Source organism: Portunus trituberculatus, chromosome 18 (assembly GCF_017591435.1).
Source record: "Portunus trituberculatus isolate SZX2019 chromosome 18, ASM1759143v1, whole genome shotgun sequence".
NCBI lineage: Eukaryota > Metazoa > Arthropoda > Malacostraca > Decapoda > Portunidae > Portunus > Portunus trituberculatus.
Window position 1 is genome coordinate 14,940,986 of NC_059272.1, and position 10,000 is coordinate 14,950,985.

The following is a 10,000-nucleotide window of genomic DNA, read 5'->3' on the forward strand; positions in this document are numbered from 1 at the left end:
GTGGTGGTGGTAGTAGTAGTAGTAGTAGTAGTAGTAGTAGTAGTAGTAGTAGTAGTAGTAGTAGTAGTAGTAGTAGTAGTAGCAGTAGCAGTAGTAGTAATAGTAGTAGCAGTAGTAGTAGTAGTAGTAGTAGTAGTAGTAATAGTAGTAGTGGTGATAATAGTAGTAGTAGTAGTAGTAGTAGTAGCAGTAGTAGTTGCAATAGTGATATAGAACTTAAACTGCACGGGTATATTAGGAAGGTAGTGAGCGTGGAATCGGGCAGACGTCTATGCCTAGGTTTGAATCCCACCACAGACCGCTTTGAAGCTATGCCATTTGTCGAGTGGTTTAAAGTTAGCTACATGTCACCATGATACCCAGGTTCTAGATGGTTACACCAAATATGCGCTTGGGTGGTGATATGGACCCTAATATGGGTACCACTATAAATAAAATTGCCCACGCCTCTAATGGGCGGAAACTGAACAGCGCTTCCCACATACACTCTTCAAGTATGCCTACAGGCGCTATAGGACATAGCATAAAAAAATAATTATGAACAATCAGTATTACATTATTTTCCTCCATTTTTAACCACTAGGATGTTAACTGTACTAAAATATTGCAATATAAAGACTAACAATATCTCTCCATCTTTCCAGTGAAACGTGCTAATAAACTAAAGGACAAGAACGAGAAGAACACAATTTAACCCGATACATCTTCAAGTCTGACGTTTCTGCCATCAGCAAACACCACTTCACCAAACACCGTCCATCCAGCCCATCCCTCCAGCGCCTCAGCCTCAGCGCCGCCCTTTCTGCAGGTGTTGCTCGCAGCCGCCCCGCCAGCCTTCGAGATGACTATCATGAGGGAAGAGGACCTCGAAATTGCCATCAAGGTGAGAGAGAGAGAGAGAGAGAGAGAGAGAGAGAGAGAGAGAGAGAGAGAGAGAGAGTGCTTTTTTCTTACCTACATAAAATCAGATCAAATTGGTCATTAAGATCTCCACAGGTAAACAAGAGAGCAGTGTGATATAAGATATACAAAAAGATAGATGTAAGAAAAGAACAAAGAATGCCAAAAGACGGACGTGATGCAGGCGAAGTAAAAACAAAGGAACAAAAGAAAATGACGAAATAATAATTGAACGAGGCGATGTTAATCCTCTGCCTGAAGGAGGAGGAGGAGGAGGAGGAGGAGGAGGAGGAGGAGGAGGAGGAGGAGGAGGAGGAGGAGGAAGAGAAGAGGAGGAGGAGGAGAAGAAGAAGAAGAAGAAGAAGAAGAAGAAGAAGAAGAAGGAAGGAAGAGAAGAAAAAGAAGGAGGAGGAGGAAGAGAAGAAGGAGGAGGAGGAGGAGGAGGAGGAGGAGGAGGAGGAGGAGGAGGAGGAGGAGGAGGAGGAAAAAATAACGAGTCTTCTGGGACCAATGGTTGTTGTTTTTTCCTTTTTCTTCTTCTTTTTTTTTCCTGTTAGATTGTTTTTCAGCTTTCGTCAGACCAGACCAGTGTTGCAAGCGTTGAGTCGAGACACTTTCACTGCACAGCGTCATTATTGATGTGTTCTGCCTTGGCACTTCTCCTCCTCCTCCTGTTTCTCCTCCTCCTCCTCTTCTTTCTTCTATTCTTCCTCCACCAATTCTTGTCTATTTTGTGGGGGTCTGTTTTTTATAGTTGTCAGGTTTTATCTTTTTTTGTGTGTGTGACTATTAATTCAAATTTAGTTCTTTCTGTTTGTGTTTCCATTAAGAGGTCATTCTAGTTTGTTATTGCCGTTGTTATTGTTGCTATTGATGATTGATGTTGTTGTTGTTGTTGTTGTTGCAAGTACACCTTCTCACTTTTTTCTCATCCACTTGTTTCTTGTTATGCTGGAGTTAAGTTTGCTATCACGAACAACAGCAGAATTTTAGAAAGAGAGAATTACACGAGAGCTTCTCCCCCAAAAAATGTGTATTGTGAATGCAGCAACACACAATGCGTTTCCTGCATCAACATTCTCCTCGCCAATACAACACACAGCACTTCCTACATTCAAGTCTTGTCCTTTTGTTGTAGTTTTCCCTCGTCACTGCTTACACTGCTTATTCATTATTTTAGAGACCACATTAGTCAATTAAGATGAAGGAAGATTGTAATAGTAACACACACACACACACACACACACACACACCCGATAGCTCAGTAGTTAGAGCGCTGGCTTCACAAGCCAGAAGACCGGGGTTCGATTCCCCGGCCGGGTGGAGATATTTGGGTGTGTCTCCTTTCACGTGTAGCCCCTGTTCACCTGGCATTGAGTAGGTACGGGATGTAAATCGAGAAGTTGTGACCTTGTTGTCCTGGTGTGTGGTGTGTGCCTGGTCTCAGGCCTATCCGAAGATCGGAAATAATGAGCTCTGAGCTCGTTCCGTTGGGTAACGTCTGGCTGTCTCGTTAGAGACTGCAGCAGATCAAACATTGAAACACACACACACACACACACACACACACACACACACACACACACACACACACACACACACACACTAACCTAAAACCTGAATTCAGAATCTTACAAATACTATCACTGTTTTAATTCAAGGAATGTCGTTATACTTCTTTTTTTCGTACTTATCACTCAGAAACAAATCGATTATCTTTTTTTTTCTCTCTTTTCCTTTTTTTCCCTCCTGTCAGTGATTTAATGTCTGGTTGCGTCATGTTGCCTCACCACTCCCACCACTCTGCTTCCCCCCGAGGCGCGAGTGTGTGGTGTAGTAATGTATTGGATTAAACCCTTTTTCTTCCTCTATTGACTACACCATTAGAGTGAAGAATGGTTGGTCCCTGCGCTCTTTCCTTCTTGTTCATAAATCATTGTTCCGTGCGGTTATTTTTACATCAATTGGTTTCTATGTAAGTTCCACCTCACGGAGATTCCCACATGAAATTTCCGTCAAGAATAATGAAGATACAAGTGTTGTTTTGTGGCTCATATTCTGAAACGCTTTTCTCTTTCACAGTTCCTACTTTCCAAAGGCTCCAGTTGAAGATACTCATGTTTCTAAGAGTATTTTCATGGTTCTGGCGATAGATTGGTAACATTTCGAGTTTATTTTGAAGAGAAACTATCTTGAAAACCCGGCGAGTCGTCTTTCTGGCCATGGAATATTGTCGTGGTAAGAGAGCAAGTCGTTTCTGAGTACAGGCGTGTCATTGGCAGTGGAAGATTGAACGCCTCATTTCTTCCTGGTATAGTCTGAGTTATAAATCGAGTATAGGTTTCTGCACTCTGTCTTAGTTGCCTTTTGAGTTTTCCATCAATCTTAACTCCTCTTATCTACGAACAGTTCCCTTGCTAAGCCCGAAAACAGATCCATTATTATAAAGAAGTAAGTATCGTAAATGTCATTGGCACCTCTTCCTGGTACCCTCGAGTAGCTTTCAACGCTTCTATCAGTTGTGCTTTGTGTTTCCCGTCAAGTCTTAACCTCTTCAGTAGCATGACGCGTCTTCATATTCATTCTGCTTCCAATTAGGTGATTCTATACAACTTCAAAAACTTATGTGAGGATTAAAATAGTGAAGATTCTGGCTATTAATCTTATGACCTCCATAGACCCTCCGTAATGTCAATAAAATGGTCCCAGTATTGAAAGGGTTAACACCTTTAATCAAAATCCACAATATTGAAGAAACAAGAGTCGTGTGCTAGTATGTCACTGTTAGTAGTCGAAGTATGAACGCCGCAGCTCTTCCTGGTACACTTTGGGTCAGATATCGAGTTGTTGTTTTTTTTCTACATTCTCTTCCAGTTTTACTTTCTGTTTGATTGTAATATTGCCCCTGACAGTTCCCTCGCAGAACCTCGTAACTGGTACATTTTAGAAATATCGAAGGAATTTAATCTCTTTAGTACTAGGATACTTTTTCATATTCATTCTGGTTACTATTTGGCAGGTTTATGCAGCTTCAGAAACTTGTGTTGGGAATAGAGTAGTAAAGATTCTGGTCATTAATCTTTTTGACCTCCATAGACCTTTCCTAATGGAAGTAAAATCGTTTAATCTACCCAAAAATCAAGGTAAAGATGCGTCTCAGTATTGAAAGGGTTAAGACTGAGGGAAAACACTTAAACCCTTCAGTATCATGACACGTTTTCATATTCATTCTGGTTATTATTTGATTTTATACAGTTTCAGAAACTTATGTGGGATTGAAATAGTAAAGACTCTGCCCAGTAATCTTCTGACTTCCATAAACCTTTCCAAATGTCAATAAAATCGTCTAATCACACCCAAAACACTAGTAAAAATGCGTCCTAGTACTGAAGGAGTTAAACACACTTACTCGACTCTTGACCGTGACTAGTACTTCCTTCACGCCGCGGCCTCGTCCTGCTCCGTCAACAGTGAAGGGAACACTTTTGACGCAGATTTGGATATTCAGACCGACAACAACAACATTAAAACAAAAACACAGTGACAGTTCGGCGCCTCGCAAAAACAGCTTGACTAACCCAGATTTTACGCCGACTTGACGGAGACGGGGGGAAAAAGAACCAATTGGGCGTGAAAACCTGAATCGATTAGCTCCCCGTTTGTTTTTCTCACTCTCAACCCTCGTGTTCGCGTGTCTCGGGGCTGGCGGGGCTGCTGCTGGATTGGCGGTGGCTTGTGGCGCTGTACCGGTATGTTATGTGGAGACTTCTGATTTTAACCTCTTCAGTACCATGACGCGTTTTCATATTTATTCTGCGTACTATTTGGTGATTTTTTACAGCTTCAGATACTTATGTTGGGGGTTAGAGTAGAGAGGACTCTGGTCATTAATCTTCTGACCTCCATAGACCCTTCCTAATATATATATAAAATGGTCCAATCACACCCAAACCCATGGTGAAAAATGCGTTCCAATACTGAAGGTTATACTGATGGATGAGAATAATGAATTTAAAAGAGGGTAATTGGTTTCATACAGGGACTGCCACGTGTAGGTCTTGGGTATTCTTGTATATTCCTTTATCTAGTAACACAATTTGGTTCGATTACCCCTAAACGAGAGAGAGAGAGAGAGAGAGAGAGAGAGAGAGAGAGAGAGAGAGAGAGAGAGAGAGAGAGAGAGAGAGAGTAGTAATTATAGACAGAGGTAAAAGCGGACGAGAAGCCGTAGGAGTAATTGGTATAGGGTCTAGTAATGGTGATTGAAGGTTTAATACGGTAATAGTAGTAGTGATAGTAGTAGTAGTGGTGGTGGTGATGGTGGTGGTGGTGGTGGTGGTAATAGTAGGAGGAGGAGAAAGAGGGAAAGGAGCCGTGGTTGTTACAGTTATAAGGTGTGGTAATGATGATCGAAGGTGTTTTCAGTAGCATAATAGCACTAATAGCAATAGTAGAAGTAACGCCAGCAGAAGCAGTAGTAGTAGTAGTAGTAGTAGTAGTAGTAGTAGTAGTAGTAGTAGTAGTGGTGGTGATGGTGGTGATGGTGGTGGTGGTTGTGGTAGTTGTAGCATCATTAATAGTAGGAAAGCTCCTTACATGCAAAACCTACACAGTCCAATTAATGACAGTAGTAGTAGTAGTAGTAGTAGTAGTAGTAGTAGTAGTAGTAGTAGAAGTAGTAGTAGTAGTAGTAGTGGTAGTTGTAACATCATTACAAACCCAACACTGTCCAATTAATAGCAGTAGTAGTTAGTAACATAAACCACAACAGAAAACAAGTATCAACAGTAGGAGCAATATTAGTGAGGAATCTCGTTATGAAAATCCCCAATGTCCAACTAACAGTAGTAGCCGAACAGCACTAGTGGAAGAATAAGTAGTAGTAGCAGCAGTAGTAGCAGTAGTAGGAGTAGGAACAGTAATAGCAAGGAATCACAGTATAAAAAAGAAGAAAAGAACTCGCATTATCCAGTAGTAAACGTAGTAGTAAAGTAAATAGCAGTAGTAGCAGCAGAGGCAGTATCAGTAGGAGCAGGAGCAAGAGCAACAATATTAAGGAATACTAAGGAATCCTAAGGAAAAGAAGAAAAAGAACTCGCATTTCCCAACAAACTCTATTACTAATGGAGACACGACAAACGCAATACAATAACGCAAAACTAAACTGACTGACATTCTGGAGAAAATATCTGACCTCTGACAAACACCACCACCACCACCACCACCACCACCACCACCACCCATAACAACAACAACAACAAAAACCACGTCGAAGAAAATGAAGACTTGCAAATCCAGTGAAACCTTTGAAGTGAAGTTTGAACAAGACAGCAAAAAAAAAAAGAGAGACAAAAGAAGAATGTGGGCAAACAGGCACTACCAACCTGAAATCTGACGTGGCATTGGGGCGACAGTACTTTTATTTATTAGCATTTTTTATTGACTTGTGGCCTCGGGGAAGACTTCAGCAGGTTTGAGAGAGCGCTTAGTGTCAGGGGTTGAAGAGGAGGAGGAGGAGGAGGAGGAGGAGGAGGAGGAGGAGGAGGAGGAGGAGGAGAGAGGGAGGTGAAGAAAGGGTGGGTGACAGAGTGTCGTGGTGGGGAAGAAGAGAGAGAGAGAGAGAGAGAGAGAGAGAGAGAAGTGAGAGAGAGAGAGAGAGAGAGAGAGAGAGATTAAGTTTAATGAGTGAAAGGTTGAAGTGAGTTTTATAGATAGAGAGAGAGAGAGAGAGAGAGAGAGAGAGAGAGAGAGAGAGAGAGAGAGAGAGAGAGAGAGAGAGCAGTGATAAATGGAGAGAACAAGGCGTGAAGAAGACATGCAAGACATCAGCATTACTTAAGAGAGATGACTGATAAGCAGACACAGTTGAGTGAATAGATGAATACATGAGTGGCGGAGGAAGGGAGAGAAGGAGAGAGAGAGAGAGAGAGAGAGAGAGAGAGAGAGGAGAGGATGGAGGAGGGAGGGAGAGCGAAGGAGAGGAAGGGAGAGAAGGAGGAAAGGAGACTGAGGGAGGGAACGATGGAGGGAAGGAGGGAAGGAGAGGAAGGAGAGAACGATGTAGGGAGAGAGAGAGAAGGAGGAAAATAGAGGGAGGGAGGGAACGATGGAGGGAGGGAGAAGGAAGGAGGGAGGGAGGGAGGGAAGGAGAGAGAGAGAGGTAAAGAGGGAGGCATGGTGGGGAGTGACTGACTGCCACTGAGGGGGAGAGTGGAAGAAGACGGGTGAAGGGGTGAAGGAATAGGTGATGGCAAGGTGATGGGGAGGTGACGGGATGGTGGAGGGATGAGTAAATTGCATTGTAGTCTTCGTTATTAAACCCTCTCAGTACCATGACACGTTTCCATATTCACTGTATTTGTTATTTAGCGATTTCATACAGACTCAGAGACTTAGGTGGGGGATTAAAGTAGTGAAGACTGTGGCCATTAATCTTCTGACTTCCATAGACCCTTCCTAATGTCAATAGAATCGTCTAATCTTACACAAACTCATGGTAAAAATGTGTCCCAGTACTGAAGAGGGTTGATCTTTTTCCTCCCCTTTATCAGTAATGGAAGGCTTGAATCTTGTTTACTTGCTATGATAAGTCATCCTTGCTAAGTGTCTTCATACTAACATACCTCCTCCTCCTCCTCCTCCTCCTCCTCTCCTCCTCCTCTTTATTTTCCTCTTCCACACCTCATCCCTGCGGCAGATGAAATAACAGTTCCATCTCACTCTCTCTCTCTCTCTCTCTCTCTCTCTCTCTCTCTCTCTCTCTCTCTCTCTCTCTGCACCCTTCACCCTCAGGCCACACCCGGGGAGGCAAACACCACCAGCTCTCCCCAACACTCCCCAACACTCCCTCCCTCCGTAACACTCACCAACTTAGCTTTGATTGTTTCATTCCAATGTTTGATGTTGTTTTCCTTCATTTTAATCCCTTTCGTAGTTAGATTGTTTTATTTTTCGTATTTTCTTCGTATTCTACTTTTTTTTTCATTATAATCTCCAAAATCATTACCTCTTCCTCCTCCACTTCCTCCTCCTGCTCCTCCTCCTCTTCTTCTTCTTCTTCTTCTTCTTCTTCTTCTTCTTCTTCTTCTTCTTCTTCTTCTTCTTCTTCTTTTCTTTTTCTTCTTCCTCCTCCTCTTCCTCTTCCTTTTTCTCCTCCTCCTCCACCTCCTCCTCTTCTTCTTCTTCCTTCTACTTACGAGGAGTGACGAAGGTAGAATTAGACAAGAATGGAGCTGCATTATCCTATGTATCTGCATTTCTCTCTCTCTCTCTCTCTCTCTCTCTCTCTCTCTCTCTCTCTCTCTCTCTCTCTCTCTCTCTCTGTGTGTGTGTGTGTGTGTGTGTGTGTGTGTGTGTGTGTGTGTGTGTGTGTGTGTGTGTGTGTGTGTGTGTGTGTGTGTGTGTGTGTGTGTGTGTGATTATAGGATTTGCACTTCTCCTTCCTCCTGCCCTTTCTCCTTCTCCTCCTCCTCCCTCCTCCTCCCCCTCCTTCCTCCTCCTCCTCCTCCTCCTCCTCCTCCTCCTCCTCCTCCTCCTCCTCCTCCTCCTCCTCCTCATCTACCCGGAAGCTCTTTGCTCCTTGCTCCTTTTAGGTTTGTTCACTCATGCTAAAATCTCTCTCTCTCTCTCTCTCTCTCTCTCTCTCTCTCTCTCTCTCTCTCTCTCTCTCTCTCTCTCTCTCTCTCTCTCTTACGTAGTCTCTATGCCCTTTCCCTCCCTCTCACTTCTAGAAGCCTCCTCCTCCTCCTCCTCCTCCTCCGTCTTCTTCCCTCCGGCGCCTCCACAGTGGCCAACAACCGCTAAGGTATTGTCAACATAGAGACGCAGGAGGAGGAGGAGGAGGAGGGGGAGGAGGAGGAGGAGGGTAAAATAGGAACAGATACAGATATTTTTTAATTTCTATACAAAGAGAGATAAAAGATGTGTGATGTTATTGCTTCTTGTTATTCTTCCCTCTTTTTCTCTTATTTTTTGTGTGTCTGTCTGTCTGTCTCTCTGTTTCTCCTGCTTTGTCTGTCTGTCTGTCTGTTTGCTTGTCTGTCTGTCTGTCTGACTGCATGTGTTTGTTTGTACACCTTTCTCTGCATTATGTACTTTTCTCTTTGATGTTCTATGTCTGGCAGCTGCTCTCCCTTTCTCTCTCTCTCTCTCTCTCTCTCTCTCTCTCTCTCTCTCTCTCTCTCTCTCTCTCTCTCTCTCTCTCTTTCTCTCTCTTATCCATTATGTATTTCCAGTAAAACGTAGCAAATAAATACTTTTTCTTTCCCTTTTTTCCCTTTTTCTCAAGTTTACTGTCTCTTTTTCTCCAGCGTGCGGTGATGCGTGGCGGGAACTCATGGATTTTGGCGCATCACGTTTGACTTTTCCTTGAATCTTTCGACCCAAAACGTTAATGAGACTCTTCACGCTCACTCGCTCGCTCGTTTTTTATTTTCGATACTTTTCTATATATATTTTTTCCTCTACGGGTTTTTTTTTTTTTATATTCTGGAGAGATTTGGATTGTGTTAAAATGTGTGAGTTATTATTATTATTATTATTATTATCATTGTTATTATTAGTATTATTATTGTTATTATTATTATTGTTATTATTATTATTATTATTATTATTATTATGTGGTTCTATCTTTTTCTCTCTTCATTTCTCCTTTTTTCGTTTTCTCTTTGTGTTTTATTAAGGGAAAAGTTTTGTTAAAGTTTATTGATAGTTTCTAAAAGATGATCAGCTTTTCTTTTCTTGTCTCGAGTTTTATTTCATTTTCTTCGTTTCATCTCTGTTTTTCGTTTTTATCATATTTGTTTTTCGTTGTTGTTTATTGCTTTTGTATATGTTTATGTTGTCTTGTATATCCTGTGTATCTCCTCTCTTTTCTCTATTATTTTATCGTTTCATTCTCTCTCTCTCTCTCTCTCTCTCTCTCTCTCTCTCTCTCTCTCTCTCTCTCTCTCTCTCTCTCTCTCTCTCTCTGTCCTTACTAACCTTACCCCAGTACTCTCTTTCCTTTCTCTTCACCACCACCACCACCACCACCACCACCACCACCACCAGCACCTGCCTTCACACCTGAATGCTAATTGAAAACATGTGTTGACCATTA

General features: G+C 42.4%; 1 protein-coding gene across 1 annotated transcript in view; it reads left to right on the forward strand.

The window, feature by feature from the left end:
• The window catches only part of LOC123505581 (ras-related protein Rab-23-like), a 93,387-nt gene that overhangs the window by 56,580 nt on the left and 26,807 nt on the right, over nucleotides 1-10,000 (forward strand). Inside the window, exon 2 of the mRNA XM_045257067.1 lies at nucleotides 645-883. Coding sequence (XP_045113002.1) covers nucleotides 842-883 — 42 coding nt within the window. The 5' untranslated portion in view covers nucleotides 645-841. The remainder of the gene's footprint in view (nucleotides 1-644; nucleotides 884-10,000) is intronic.